The sequence below is a fragment of the Myripristis murdjan genome, chromosome 16 (assembly GCF_902150065.1).
Source record: "Myripristis murdjan chromosome 16, fMyrMur1.1, whole genome shotgun sequence".
In the NCBI taxonomy this organism is placed as follows: Eukaryota; Metazoa; Chordata; class Actinopteri; order Holocentriformes; family Holocentridae; genus Myripristis; species Myripristis murdjan.
Genome location: NC_043995.1, coordinates 21,875,025 through 21,891,627, shown reverse-complemented (window position 1 = coordinate 21,891,627; position 16,603 = coordinate 21,875,025). Strand labels below are relative to the sequence as shown.

General features: G+C 46.8%; 1 protein-coding gene across 1 annotated transcript in view; it reads right to left on the bottom strand.

The window, feature by feature from the left end:
• pou2f2b (POU class 2 homeobox 2b) overlaps nt 1-14,945 on the bottom strand; it is a 42,861-nt gene extending 27,916 nt beyond the window's left edge. Inside the window, exon 1 of the mRNA XM_030073046.1 lies at nt 14,846-14,945. Within this exon, the coding sequence (XP_029928906.1) occupies nt 14,846-14,945 (100 nt within the window). The remainder of the gene's footprint in view (nt 1-14,845) is intronic.
• Between the last annotated feature and the right edge of the window lie 1,658 nt (nt 14,946-16,603).

Below are 16,603 nucleotides of genomic sequence, written 5' to 3'. Positions count from 1 at the left end.
TGTGTGGGGTTCAACATAACAGGGGGGCCGCCGGTGTGCAGGTAGGGGGCCTTGCTGCGGGGCCTCCTTTTGTCTGGGACAAAAACCAAAATACGGGAATAGGGCTAGAACAGAGGGCACACAAGGGGAAACACAGGAGTGACAACCTCTGCAAAGTAAAAACATCCTGCTGACACACACACACACACACACATACTCACACACTAATCCCTAATCAGACCTCATTGAGTGTGTGTGAGTACTCACTCACCACACTTCCGGTTCCAGCTTACATTTCTCTGGATCCTTGGCCACATTACCCGGGCAACTCAGACCCGTGGTGTGCTCAAACACACACACACACACACACACACACACACACACACACACACACACACACACACACACACACACACACACACACACACACACACACACACACACACACAGGAGACCGCATCTGTCATTCCTCAGTTTATTGAACATTACAAGATGATAGAATTCAACCTCCTCTTCTGCTGATAACTTATGACACCAAAGAGGAACTTACTGTCAGAAAAAGTTTATACAAAACCAAACAAATAGATGAGGAAGGCATAAACGCTGAATGGGAGAGCCAGGATGGATATTGAGGAAACCTTTGGTAAGGGCAGAAAATGTCAGGTTTGACAAATGACCTTTTAAACATGGAGCAGATGTAGAGAGTCATGTACACTGTGGGCAGAGGGCAGCTCAACTGTCTCTCTCTTAACAGCGAGTGAAAAGATCCAAACAAGTGACATCAGATTTGGAGACAAACTGAAAACGGTTTCTGAAGCAAAATTCAATTTCATTCTGTCGAGAGGACACCGTTAAAACAGTCAGCTGTTGCGTTGGCGAGATGTGCAACAAAAGCCACGGGAAGAGGAAGATGAAGAGAGAGGGGGATAAGGTGAAGGACTTTAAAAAAAAAAAATAGAGTGAATGGACAAAAAAAAAAGAGCAAATGATGAGCAATCAGAAAAGGAGAAAATGTGGCAAACTGAAAGAGAACGGGTGAACAAGACATGAATTACAGGTGTGGAGTTATGCATGCATGACATCACTGGACCCCTCCTCCAGCCCTTGGGAATGGGCACCTTGGAAACGGTCGCTAAGGGAACAGAGTACTGAGGGAGAGAGAGAGAGACAGGGAGGGAGCGAGAAAGAGAGAAAGAGAGGGAGAGATAGTTGGGAAGAAAAAGATTCAAGAGGCAGGAGAAAGACAGCTAGCCAACTACTGAATCCAACCTCGGTGAGAAAAGAAAGGAAAAAAAAAAAAAAAAAAAAAAAAGGCAAAGCAATATGTTCACACCATGATAGAAAGACAGGAAAAATGTTCATTCCTCTACAACTCAGTGCTTACCTGTCCCATTCAGCAAATAGGCTGCCTCTGCTCATAAAGGGTGAAAAAGCAAGCTCCATCACGACTAAAGCCTGCATTGTCCTCCTCCCCCATATACTGTGACCTCTCATCCGCTCCAGTCATTTAGAGAGGGGAGATTTAGTGCACTACCAATGCAGCATGATGGTAAAAACCACCAGATGATAGAGAGCCAGCGATGGCCTCGGGTCTCCGGTTTAACACATGGAGAAATATTGATGGAAAAACATGTCGATGGACAAAGAGACGCTGGTATAGTGGAATGTGGGCTTTAAGCTATTAATGTATATAGGTGCTTGGAGGTCGAGTCGACCGAGTGGCCGGATGCTCTGTAAGTGGTTTGAGAAATTGAAGTTAGCATATAACACCCACTTTGGTCTTTTGGGGCGCTGGAACAAGGAGCGCACATGCACACGCCTACAGGAAAAGAACTCCCGTACCTTTTCGACCTGAGTAAACTTACCTCATCCCTGCGGACGGCGCAATGTCCACACACACACACACACACACACACACTCAGCGGCTGAATGAATGTGCTTTGACTGCCCACACACAGACACACACTGACACACACACACACCGCCGCTGAATGGATGTGCTTTGGCTGCCTCAGTCTTCACTCCTCCTCTGACCCCTAAACCTCACATTCTCAGCTCTCTCTCAACAGAAAACCCAAACACACCATCAACATATCAAATAACTCGAGATGCACCGACTGTGAAATTCTGGGCCGTCACCGATACCGATGTTTAAAATAACAATAGCTGCCCTAACCGTCTTTTAAGTCTTCACAAAGTCCGCGCAAATTCAATCGTACAAATTTATGAAACAACCTTAAACGTAAGCTTCTTTCACATGACAAAAACAGCTTCAACAGCCTTTTTATGCCTGCTGTTTCACTGCCTACTCCCACAAATTTCTCCTTCAAACAAATGTGGCCTATTTAATTCCAGTCTCTCGCCAAAACCACAATTTTGACTTCATTTGAACACATCATGAAAACATAATTTATCTTTGCCCAATACTCATTTGTACTGAATAGAGCTTGAATGCGCCATAATGTAACTAGATGCAGCCTCTAATGATAACAAGGAGCAGACAGGAGTGTGTGTATAATGAAGCTGCTCACGGGAAATTGGACGTTGATCCTCAATCCCTGTTCAGTCCTGACTTGTAGGACGACTCCGATCCGAAGGTGTAATTTAACATTTATCTGCGACGCTGTCTCTGTTTAATCTCTCTTAATAGTGCAACACGTTTCTCATATGATGGGTGGAATGGTCAGTACCACAGAAACATTTCAGAATCTTTTTATTTTTCAGGGGTCTCGCGACTCAGCCAACTAAGAGTACAGTCAGTGATTATATGTGATAATAATAACAATAATTATTTAAAAATCCTACTCCTGGAGGCCTCTAATAGAAGATGTTTGTCCATCCTAACTGTTTTTCGGCGAGGGGACAGCATTAGTGTCCAGCCCTGGACAAAAATGGACAATAAATATTGGCTACTGCCATCGGTGAATGTAATCTTATTGGCCAACACACTGATGGCAGCGTAGGTCAATGGCAGTCAGCAAGGCCAGTATCAGCTGATACCGATATTCCACCGATAAATCAATGCATCCCTACAAATACCAGCATCTGCAAGAACAAAATATATTTTTCATCAGCAAAGCATCACAGAGTTTATGCACATAACAAACACTGGCATTCAATATGCAGCATATTCCCAAAGCAATATAATATACATATCAAAGGCTTGGATTTGCTATGCAATATAGATTTGGTATGTGCGCGTAATACGTGATCAATATCTGTTGCTGAATAAAACATGGCGCAGGGTTTTGACAGGGAGATTTGAAATGGAGATGCTATGCTAATACAAAGGGCTTCGGTGAGATTGGCCCTGAACCCTCCACATACCAGCAGTTCACATTTAGATGCTCTCACCTGCACTCTCCATAATGCATGAGCTGACTGAATATATATCACCCCCTGCACAGCACACACACACACACACACTCAAACACACACGCACGACGGGGGTTTGTACAGAGAAGATGTCCATACACACATGCTGGCACACACACACACACACACACACAGGTCAACACACCTGAACACAAAACAGCCCAAAGAAACAGATTCCAAAAAAAGAAAGAAACATACAGCAAGAGACAGAACGCCGTCTTCATCCGCTGTTACTCACAGCTGCCGCTAGCTCACATTAAATTAGCTTTTTGATATTTACTGTCAACATTTTGTCAGCAGAAAAGGACCTAACTGTGTTTTAAAAGCTTTGATTGACTTGGATCATGCAGGAACCACATCCAGTAAAAAGCTAAAAACCAATAAAAACACACTGTTTTTCTTCTTTGATCAAATGGTGTGAGAAACACAGACAGAGCTTAATCAAAACACTGGTAAGCCATGCTGAACTTCTAGGCTTTCAGCAGCGGGGAGCAGGGTCAGAGTTGCTGAACAACTCAGTGTGAACTGGTTTGGAGTGTGTGTGCATGTGCATGTGCATGTGCATGTGTGTGTGTGTGTGATGTCTGTTTTTTCTGTCGGTGTGTTTGTTTGCTTGTCAGAGAACATGTCAGCGGTGTTTGTGGGCTGCCAATTAACACGCACACACACACACACACACACACACACACACAGCTTTTCAAAGGGGGAATCAGAGACAATACAAGTGAGGAATAAAAAACAGAAAGTTGTGACAGCTGAATGATATCTATCAGTAAATGTTAGCAGACACTGTTAAAAATCTCCACTTCACCAAGTCCATTCGTTTCATTTTCAGTGTTAAAAGTGGAAAAAGTGGGTTTCCTAATCTCATCAACTTGTTCCTTGAATTTTCTTTAATCAAGTGTGATTTTCTTGATCCTATAGTGGGCTGATCTGTCTTATTCCACCTTGTCATACTTACACATCCTGGGGGGGAAAATAATCCTTAAACAAATGAAACTGCACTGAAAAACCACAGGATTATCTTATCTTATCTTTTCATTAAAAAAAAAATAATAAAAAAATAAGTCTGAATACGAAACTAAATGACTTGTTAAGATGGATTTTTGTTTATTGTGTAAGTCATTACAGCGTGGTATGTTATGTTATAATGTACATGATTTACATTAGATGATGAAACAGCATTTCTACAGGGATTTCTATTGTATAAGACAACTGTATTTACTCCCAACATCTCTCTCTCTCTCTCTCTCTCTTCCTCTCTCTCTCTCTCCTCCCTGCCCCTGCTGGTCTTTAACCTTGGCCTCTGGTGCTTCTGCCTATAGTAATAAAGTCACCCCTGCTCATCTCCACCTCTCCCTCCTTCTCCCTCTCTCTCTCTCTCTCCCTCTTCCTCCTTCTCCTCCTCCTCCGCCTGCTCTTTCTCTGTCTCTCTCTCTCTCTCTCTCTCCCTCTCTGTCTCTCCCCTCGGCACGACTGTTGTCCACTGTTCCACTCATTCATAGTAAACACTATTGATTTTCAGCAGGGAAAATAAAAAAAGCCATGAATTTTAATGCCCCTATCTGTCCCCTTCTCCATCTCTTCCTCCTACCCCGCACCCCAACAGCCACCCCCCACCCCCACCCCCACTCCTCCACCCCGCATCCCCCCACCCCTTCTTTCCTGAGGGGAGGATAAAGAGATGGGGATCGGGCATGTGTGTGTGTGTGTGTGTGAGCCGTATGTGTGAATGTAAGGTGCTGGTGGTGGAAGGAGGGGGTTGCATTTCTCATTTCCCAGCTGTGCCTCTCTCACACAACTGCCCCCCCCGCCCTTCCTCCCCTCCCCTCCCTACCGAAACACCCCACCCTCCGCCCCATACCTTACCTTCTCCCCATCCCTCCCTCCCTCCTCCTGCTCTTTTTCCCTCCCTCTGCTCTTCACACAGCGCTCCGCTCTGGGGAGGGGAAGGCGAGCTCATACATACACACACGGCCGATCGTCACACACAGATAGCGCTGTCCTGACCTGCTGGCACACACACACACACACACACACACACACACACAGAGCACAAGTGATAGAAACACCCCTCGGTCAAGGCCACGTATAGGCAAGACAAACATATACATACAAACACGCTGATTTACACACACACACACACACACACACAAACACACACTCACACACAGGCAAGAGTGACACCATGTCAGCAGCAAGAGTCAAGTATTTAAATTTCCTCCTCCTCCTCTTTCTCTCTCTCTCTCTCATTACTTTCTGCTCTTTTCTCGTTCTCCCCTCCCGCCTCCATCTCATTGCATCTATCTACCTTTTAACGCTCCTTCCCCGTGTTTTCCCTACCTCCCTCGCCCGGCCTCTCTCTCTCTCCTCTACTCTGTGTATTGATTTTGCTATAAGCGGTGTCCTGGTTGCGACAGGGCAGTGCAGACAGACAAAGGCAGACTTCATCAAGCCGCGCTAAACACGGGAGCCATCTCCTCAATAATCACTCCATCACACAAAAGATGATGAGACACGGGAGAGAGCGCAGGGGGGCAACATGTAGAGGGTATTGATGAACGCTGAGGTGCTGAATAGAGAAAAGCGTCAGAATATTTTCAAGTGTGTGTGTGTGTGTGTGTGTGTGTGTGTGTGTGTGTGTGTGTGTGTGTTTACTGTTTTATTTACAGGAGACAGTCGGTGCACTATGTGATTGTTGTTGTTTTATTTAGACATGGAGAGAGGGCAACGCAGGAAAAGTGCCTGGAGTGGAGCCCGGCTAATATTGGGAGATTTGTGCTGGCGTGCGCACACACACACACACACACACAAACTTGCATTACAATGTTCTTTTTTGGACATTCCTTACACATACATTCGAGTGATGCTCCATTTTCTGCACAAAACACACAAAAAAACACGCAAACTTGCACATTTTTGTTTTATCATTAAAGTGAATGTATGTGTGTCAACCTCATTTAGTCTGAATTTAGACTTCCATGTGTGCCTGTGTCTATGCATGTGTGTGTGTGTGTACGCAGTCAGTTTTCATCTCCACTTAATCTACCGCTCCTAATTCAGAGTGTACATTGAGCCGCCTAATAGGATGTGACTGGAGCGCCTGCTGCAGCGCTAGCTAGCTAGCCGCTAATGAGCGGGCCGCCACAGCCAGAGAATCAAAGCGCTTCATCAGCACTCCTAATTACTGTAAACCTCGTTAGCCGGCCGCAGAGCTAACATCTGCTCTCGCTAACAAAAGTGCACGGAAAGAGAAGGCGGACCGGGGCTCGGCCGAGGGAGAATCGGAGAAATGTGCAGCTATGCTACCACACCCAGTGGTTTCATTGTTCTGGTGTGTGTGTTGCGATTGAAACGGCAGTGGAGGCAGCTTGTTGCTAGGATGAAATGAAAAGCAGAGGATGAGGGAGTTCAATGTATATTTACATTGTGGTGACAATCAATGCACTTTTTCCATTAACGGCGCCCACGGGGGGCTATTATTAAGCTATGTGTCGTTCCATTGTGGCGCTGCTGTCTAATGTTGCCGGTGCATGAAGCAGCAGGTGTGTGGACAGCAGGTTTCCATGTAGCTCTGTCTGTTCGCCTGCTTGCCCCCTCTCTGTCTGATCAAAGCACTTCCTTTCAGTCTCCTCCGTCTCTGCCTCCCTCCGTCGTTCCTTGCCCCTCCGCCTCCCTCTGGCCTCCACCCTCGCCCTCCATCATAATTTGACTGATGATTACACTTGTCACTCAAGGCAGCATGTGGCCAATTAGGAAGAGGGGTGACAGGGGAGGGGAGGGGCAAGTGCGCCGTGTCTTGGAGGGGAGCAGGGGGGCTATTTCAGGGGGTCCGAATTCGCTGCCTGTGCAAGTCGGGGCCTCTTTTCCTGGTTATTCGTCTTCCGAGGGAGAGACAAAAATATTGAGTTGTGTTCCATTTTTTCTTAAAAGACTAAAAAAAAAAAATATGTGAAAGCTGCTCTCTTCTTTCTCTCCCTCTCTGTCCTTGTCTCACGCTCTCTTGGCCACTTCAGTATCTCTCCATGTTCCAGGGTAATCACAGACTCATTTAAAGTCACTTTTGTACACTACCTCCGACTGGTGGTTAAGAGTGCGACCGCAGACCAGGCTTTTATGGGCTTTAATGTGTCCTACAGACACTTTGGCAACTAGGCTGCTGCTGCCAACGATGGGGAGGAGAGGGAGAGAGAGAGGGAGAGAGAGAGAGAGAGAGAGAGAGGACACACAAGGCCAACAGCCATGGCGACTTAACCAGGCTGAAAAAAGGGGGAACGAAAGAGGATGAAAGAGGAGGGAGGGAGCGGGACGTGTGCAACAAAATGGACAGAACATGCAAGAGTCAAAAGAAAGGGGAGAGAGAGGTCACTTAGTCACTCCTTCAGCACCCCCCACCCTGCGCCTCCTCCCTCACTCCCCTTTACAAGCAGACAAAGGGACAGAGGGGTTCAGCCCTTGTACAGAGGAAGGAGGGGTTTACGCCCCCCTCCATCATCCCTCCCTCTCCCTCTGCCCCTTAATCTTTATGGACAACTGATGAATATGGCTGCTACGGACGGATAGATGCAGCTACAAGGGGCGTCCAGCTGACATGATGAGCAACTCCGCCGAGGTGTATCAGCTACTAATGGCTTTGATCAATAATACAGGAAAAAATGCACGTGGAATATATATGTTTTTTATACGCGTACAACTTTAATAACCGCAGCAGCGTGTTCGGGGCCGTGCCTCTTGCTTTGCTTTGACCTCAGAGTGTTTTCGATACGCCGAGCTCTCACTTTCGCAAGGAATGAGAAAAGAAGAGAGGCAGCCAGGAATATGCACGTATAAAAAGGGAAGGCCGAGTAAGAGAGATTGCACTGGGAGCAAGAGAGAGAGAGAGAGAGAGAGAGGGGAGGGAGAGGGAAGAGGTGGAAGAGTACAACAGATTAATTTCAGAACAGAGCGCTCCTGCCGGGAGAAGGATGGAGAGCAGGAAGGATAGAGGGGGGATAAAGAAAAGGGAAAATGCCGAGAAGAGAAAGAGAGAGGGGAGATTAAACATGCATTCTACTCTCCCTCAACGGCTGAGCTGCTCTTGGAGAGTCTGTGTGCATGTGCGTGCGCGTGTGTGCGTGTGTGTATGTGTGTGCCTGCACTCGTACTCCAGAGTGTGCATTTGTGATGATGTGACATTGCTTACACCAGACATGCTTGCTGCGTTCGCCTCAAAAGCCATCGGCAAGCACTCTCATCCGCCCTCGCTCTTACTCAGGCGATCTGAAGGACAGCGGCGGAACCCCAAAGGTTAATAGGACCCCTTCATTACCATAAATCTTATCAGCTAAATGAAATGGAGAAGAAGAACCTCCGATTTAGGCGCCTGCTCTGCCGGGCTAAGGGGAGGCACCCAGTCAAACCTCTGGATTTTATTGGTCTTTTTTATTATCTAAATGTACTGGCACATGAGCGGGGTGGCAGGGGTGAGAGCCGGCGGTAATCAACAACAACAACAAAAAAAAAAAAGACAGCGGGCCTGAGAGAGCGCATTGTTGTTCGCTTTACGGGAGCACAGTCATCTCATCAGATGGACTGTGTGGAGCTCGTATCCTTTGCAACAAAGAAATGCATGAGGTTGTATGTTGTGTATGCATACGCCGCGTTGACCGGTGGAATGCAGCAAGTCCACTGCTGACCCTTTTTAAATAAATCAGGTGATCTTGAGGGTTTGAGAGCGAGGCCGTAATCAACCCGTTGAGCGTTCGATGTGCTCGGCGGGACTTCAGAGGTTTGTTTGCACTGCCTAGGCTGATCTGGGTGATTGGTGGCATGTGGCGTATTCCTCTTCAATCCTCATCACAGCCTGGCCACCTCTGACTGACCCTCCACACACACACACACACACATGGACACACGAGGACACACACACACACATGTACATAGCAACCTCAATCTATAACACAACAGGATGTCTTGGTCTCCCATGTAGAGGTCAAGTACGCTTGAGTTGTTTGTATGTACATTATGTGTATGTTGGAGAGGGACTGGGGGGAGAGAGAGAGAAAGAGAGAGAGAGAGAGGAAGAGAGGGAGAGAGAGAAAGAAAGAGAGAGAGCTGTATAAATCAATGACCAGAGGGGGGTTAGTTGGTTTGTATGTGTTTATTCCTGCTGGTGTGTTGATTAACAGCCTAGACAGCCCTCCACCGCCCCCACTCCCTACATCTATCCCTGTGTGTGTGTGTGTGTGTGTGTGTGTTCTCTGGGTGATAGGTCTGATTAAGTGGCCTGCTCACCCGGCCTCTGATTAGGACTAATGCTGGGTTGTATTTCACCGGACACGCTGACCAACCGCACAAAATTACGCTCCAGAGTGTGTTTGCGCGTTTGTGCATGCTCGCGTGTCAACGGTACGCAAAACAACTTGTGTTTCGCACGGCGCAAAAAGGGCTCTCCCGCGTCCACGGACACATTCGAGAATAATGATGTGCCTGAAAATGCCACTCATCAAGCTCTTAGGACGGATATGTTTGCATAATGATCGCTCTGTGCCTTGTTGTGTGTGCTGCGCATGTCCCTGTTGGAGCATGTGTGTTTAAAGGAAAGCATTTGTATAAAGGTCATGGTTTGGTGAGATGTGTGTGCATGTGTGAATCTGTATGTGTGTGTGTGGTAATTGGTATTAATACCTTAACGGTCGGTAAAGAGGTATAGCATGTGTGTGTGTGTGTGTGTGTGTGTGTTGTGTGTCCTGGTCTGTCCTGCTCCCTGGGAGAAACTCAATACCACTCACTGCTGCTAACGAGCTCTGGGACCTCATCAGCATTAATACTACATTAGTCTCAGCCAACACACACACACACACACACACACACACATCCGCATGCAAAATACGAATACAAGCCAGCGCCACATATGCACACCTACACAAACCCATAAACAAGAGGAAACAGATAATAGGATTAAAAGGCATTTTCCAACCCAGCTCTTTGACACAACTGTGATACTAATGTTATCATCACACACTTACAGACTGACTGGATTCATTTGGATTAATCCAAAACCATTATATAAAGCATGAAAAGGGTTTAATTCCAAAATACTGCGCATCTTTTTTGGAGGAAACACGCTGCCTGGAGTTCATTATGTAATATTTCAAGAGCAGGCATAATTATATCTTCAAAAATGAAGCTATTTCGAAACAAGTCGTTTTTTTTTTTGTTTTTTTTGCCAACTAACACATATAATGTTATTCAATGAGTTTTAATTTTATGGCAGCAGTCACTTAGGAGTAGGCGTCTGTACTGTCAAACACAGAATGGAAACCCGTGTGTGTGCAATCAATGTGCACACATGATATATGCAGTTGAGCACAGACATCACTACCATGGCTCCTGTGGGCCTTTTCACGTTGTCAAACTGTGTCACCGGCGTCTATGTGATCCCAATATAAATAGCTAAACCAATAGCCCATTAGCTCCTGAAGCATTCTGCCATCAGTCCGCTGCATTCAGAACCCTGTGGTTGGCTCATATACTGCAATCTAATTCTACTACCACAGGCACAGGGAGAGGGGCGAGAGAGAGAGAGAGAGAGGGAGAGAGAGAGAGAGAGAGAGAGAGAGAATGATTCTACAGTGACAGAGAGCGCAAGGGAGTGGGGGGGTAAGGGAAAAGAAGAGGAGAGGGAGAAGGAGAGAGGTAGCTTAATGCAATAAAGCATGTAGTATTGACATCTTTCTCGTGTCTATTGATTCCCCATTATGTTGCTAACAAACCCAGGTTGACATTTTGTCATTTGCAATCATGTTAACACTGCGACTTGCACGCTCCCCTCCACACACCGATCTATACCTATACACACACTGGTTTGCACGCACGCTCTCTCTCTCTCTCACACACACACACACACACACACACTCTCTCTTGCTCTTCTGCTCTAACACACATACAAACAGAGCAAAAGGGTAAGCACATGCATGGCCTCACATCATGTAACAGTCACAGACTGTACGAGCACCACACACACACACAGACACACACACACACACACACATACAAACACATGAAAGCAGAAATGTCTTTACAATAGCCAAGGAGTTCAGATACAGGACTCCAGACACAGTGATCTATAGAAAGAGTGTATTTTATTGGAACACATTATCACACAGTGCATGAAATAAAAATAACACATAGTCATTAAATAATTGGGAATTGTGACGAGCCTCATTGAAGGGCAGGGTGATGGGGGGTATTGTTGGGTTAACCATCATTCAGTCAGAACAGAGAGACAGAGTAAAGGACATTATGAGAGTCTAACCTCTTAGGTGTGTTTGTATGTGTGTGTGTGCCTGTGCCTGTGTGAGTCTGAGAGAGAGAGAGAGAGAGAGAGTTAGATGGTGTATGATGGGAGACGGTGTTTAATGGTGTGTGACAGAAAGTGCACCAGATGAACTGAATCTAGGTGTGTGTCTGTGTATGAGAGCGTGGGGAGAGAGAGGGAGAGACAGACAGAGACAGAAAGAGAACAAGAGAGAGAGAGATGGAGAGAGAGGGAGCGAGTACAGGAGTCTCCAGTATCCTTGATGTCCCATCATATCATATCAAGCCCGGCGCTGTGTGGGAAACCTGCGGTTTCTCCTCTATGTCCCATTAAACTTTCATACACCAGTTAATGCTGATGGTTTCACAAACCACTTTACTATACACACACACATATTCACACGTGCACACACACACACATACACACACACACACTCACACACAGATCGTTCAGATAACAGTGGCCCTGACCTGTACCTTCACAGACACAATGCTATTAAAAATAGAACAAAACCTGGATCAGTTAAAGCTACTCACTATCCAGGCAGAAAAAGGCCTAACATGCTTGTTTTACGTTATGTGATGGTCTGTCTGTTTCATGATGTGTATGTGTGTGTGTGTGTGTATGTATGTGTGTGTTAGTGCGTGTGTGTGTGTGTGAGAACCCCACAGGGGCTGTGCACGAGTGCTCGAGGCCTGTTGTAACATGAAAGAGAATGAAAGCGTAGGGGGCAGAGGAGGGTCAGGTGGGGCTGAGTCAACCACTCTTGCTGTGACCTCTGACCCTGCAGAGAGCTCCAACTCAAAGGAGTCAAGGAGCTGCCGCCAGTCAAACAGACAAGTTAACTGAGCACTCGAGTCAAGAGCCCTCCAAGGACAGGCAAACCTGTGATTGTGTCCATGTGTGTATTTTAATGTCCTTATGTCCTGTGTGAAATATCAGTAGTGGCTGCGAGCTGCATATCAAATTAAAGCTCAAGGGCCCACTGCCTGTAACTTCTATAATCTGTTGACTCTATCTCAATATTTCTGAGTAAAATGTTCTGTGTAGTGCTGTCTTTTGTTGTTTTGATTGATCCATAACGGTGGTGTAGAATCAGTAGCTCAATCCTGTGTCAGCCCTGAGATTCTGAATCGACCCTGCACCCTTGTAGCTGCAAATGCTCCTCCAAGTTTGAAAAGGACAGCACTACGTGCCGCATTATCGAGAGGGAATAAAATCACCATAACATTGTGAATCACTGTTATCCCACCATCTATGGAATCCTGCAGCCTATGTACACATCTCATCAGTTTGCCTGCTTATTCAGATGCTGGCCCCAGCCCGGGACACTGCAACATAATGGCTCATCCACGGTTTACTCTCACCTCTCAAGCTCAAACTGGGTTTTCCTCTCCCCCCTCGTTTTTCACTCTGTCATCTACTCTTACTTTCACCCGCTTCTCTCTCTCTCCCGCTCTCTCTTTCCACATTTTTTTTATCTCATTCTGACATTCGCCATTTTTCAATGTGCGGAGCGCGAAAACTCCTCCTCCTGGTCCCCGCTCCTTTGCCTCGCCCTCCCTCCTCCCCTCCTCCTACTCCCTCTCTCCCCTCTCTTCTGTGTGTATATCTCTAGAGATATGCCAGGTAACAGGTCCCTCTCATCCCACTATGCACTTTTTTTCCTCTTTCCCTCTATCACCTATCCCTTCACTGTCACACGATGTGCACTGTTGACAAGAGTGTGTGGAGTGAGGGTGAAGCATGGTATCTCTGGAGTCAAATGGGCTTGAACTGATCTGGAAATGAGAGGTGGAGAGGGGGGGGATAGATGCACTAAGAAGGGCGCCTGGCCCTTTAAGAGCCCAGCCACCGGTCAAGATGCACACCAAGCCACATTTATGCACCATTACCCACTGATACGTAAGTTATGTACATGCATTGTGAATGACTTAAATACAGACTGGCGTCGAAAATAACAGCCCGCTGCTCTGCCATGCTATTTTTCCACCACACCCCCTCCGCTGCAATCCTTCAATGTGCAAACACACACACGGGGAGCAGCAGAGACATTATAGCCGGTGCATCCTCCCCTCTTAAAGGATAGAGGGGGGAAAAGGGTTGAACAGCTGTTGCATGTCTGAGAAACAGTCGGAGCTGGACGGAGCCAGAGTGCTGACACACCGACAGTCAGTAACACACGGAAGCCGGCCTGGCTTCTCCCACCATGCGCTCTTTTATTCCGCTTCAGCGCAGATGAAACGCAGACGGCGCCCCAGCCCCAGCCGTCACCCTCCCCCCTCCCTGACTCCACACACTCCCTCTGCCTCTCCGCTTTAAGGTCTAACCATGCAGCAGGGCGAGCAACGGGACGGAGAGATGTAGTCACTGGAAGTCCATTTCCAATGCTGTTAACAAAGATGAAAGCCTCAAGCGGCACGCAAGTCAGCGCAAAACACCACACCACAAAACTCCACATCCGGAAAACGGAGAGGTTCAGTGTGCACAATGCCCCGTCAGTGCCAATATATGTAGATGAATAAAGCACATTCACAAAACAGTATGAAATAAAACCAGAGGATAACAGTGTTTTCTCTCTCTTCTCGTATATTCGTCCTCTTCCGTGCAACCACTCTCTCCTTCTATCTCCCCCTCTCCCTGCTTCCACCGGCCCAGGAATCGATCTCCGCAGGATCGATAAGTTGCCATGAATATTCCCTGCCTGCCGAGAGTCTAGTTGGGGAGAGACGGAGGCTGAAGCTCAGGCGTAGGGAGTGGAGGAGAGGGGAAGGATGGGGACGGAGAGGAGAGAAAAACACACGGAGAAAGGAACATATAGGCGGGTGGAAATTAACCAACACACAAGTTGGACCATGGCGCATCGTTCCACAGAATGGAGATCAAAAAGGACATTTTACGCAATTAATTTTCTATCAGTCTGGAGACTCCGGTGCGGTCTGGGAAGCTGCTTTGATTTCAACAACCGTCCCGCCAGTGTAAAGGACCCAGTTTAAGCCTTCAAAAGGAGCCGGAGCTGTGTGTGAGAGTGTGTGTGTGTACTCGTGTGAATGTATGTGTATAAGTGGGTGTGTGCGCCAACAGCGCTCCCCGCTGCAAGTGCATCGGCACCGAGCAAGGTGGGGCGGGTCTGCATGGCAGAGTCTGACCGACATGGAGGAGGTATAGCTGGGGGAAGAGAAAATGTCTTACCGGAGTTGGAGCGGAGAGCCAGAGGGGACTTGAGACGCCAGGCGTTGAGGTCAGGGGCAGTTCTCTGAAACACGAACGGCACCGGCAAGGGAACAAACATGATCTTCCTCCGGCTTCTTGTTTTGATGCAAATAATCTGACAGAAGTATTGCAATAAGATCTGTCCTCTTCTGAATCTTCTGAATCTTCGTCCGTTTTTCAGGAAGACAGCTTTGGGAGTATATTTGGTATGGAGAGCTCACAACATTCGTCGTTAGATGTGTACACATGTAGCCTAGCTGCACACTTTTGTTTACATTTTTGGATGTCGACTTGTGGCCGGCATTACTTTTGGTGTAAATATGCATAGAACATATGTTCGATGGTCCCTTGAGCGCAGCAGTTACCTTTTTGCCACAGTCCAGACCAACACACAGACGGATAGAAAGAAGATTACACCTCACTTCTATACTGGCTAGATGAAAAGTTGTCTTACAATTATAGGCCTGTTGTAGTAGCTTTATAATAAAAGGCTATGAGTCACCAGCCTGTTGTGGATGCACCTGCTTTTGCGTCTCTTTTACCTTTTCATTGCTAAATCGTTCTCCTTGAGTAAACATTAGAGGCCTGTGTCCTTATTTTATCCTCTCACTCCTCACCAATGTTTCCCTAGATGTGAAAGGCATGAGAACAGTCGCTAGCCTACTCCTGTAGCATCACTGGCCGGGGTTAGCTTTGGTATTCGCTGACAAATTAAACTATCACAATAAATTATGTTACATAGAAACAAACAAAACCGCGCTGGCTGGCTGGCGAACAAGTGTAAAAGGCCAGTAGTTACAAAGTCTTATTTGGATTTCTGTTGTATTTGGTATTTGGTCTCTAGCTGCACGCACTCCCTCTCTCTCTTTTGCATGAAGGCTACATAGACATTCATCCGCTCGCACAAAGCAGCGGATCGCGTCGCAAACACATTTAAAACAGCTTCATTAAAGCTAATCAACAAATAAATAAACAAGTGGAAAAGGGCTACACAACGTGCGCGCTTGGCCCTGACGCTCCTCCTCCCTCGCTCACTGTCACAAGGCAGTAATTAAAACGCAATCAATCGATAAATAAATAAATAAATATATAAATATATAAATAAATAAGGCAAATAAATAAATAATAAGAAAAAAGGCATGAACACAAAAAGAAAGCGTATAATCCGGTAATGGTCTCACGTTTTATCGGAACACTTGCCTATCTTTCCGTCCATCCGTCTGTGTGTCTTTTTAGTCTGTCTGTTTGTCCCCGTTATTTGGGAACCCCAATAGCTCATTCGACCCGGCTCCCTCCAGGATTGTAGCGATCTGCCACTAGGCTGGCCGCAACATTGAGGCGAGAGAGGACCCGCTACTACTCACACATCACCACCCCACCCCCACACCTCCCTCCCCTCCCTCCCTCCTCCCACCCGCCCCCATCTCCCTCGTTTTCACTACCGCTGCAAAAGGTATCCTGTATTGATTTCTGGATTTTTTCCCCCCCTCTTAATAACACCGGCTATAATGATGCCAATGGTGATCAGTGCATTACTGTCGGCCTGCTTGGGAAGGCAGAGAGACCCGATAAGAGAATCCATGGATACCTTATGGCACTTAACGCTATTACCTAGGATCCAGAATGCAGACAAGTTATCTCGTGGCTGTTGTTTTTAATAAGCTTTCTGAGCGGATGAGGTTGGAGCATTAGCAGATAGAAAGACGTGACAGACGGATGTTTTTTTTTTCTTTCCAA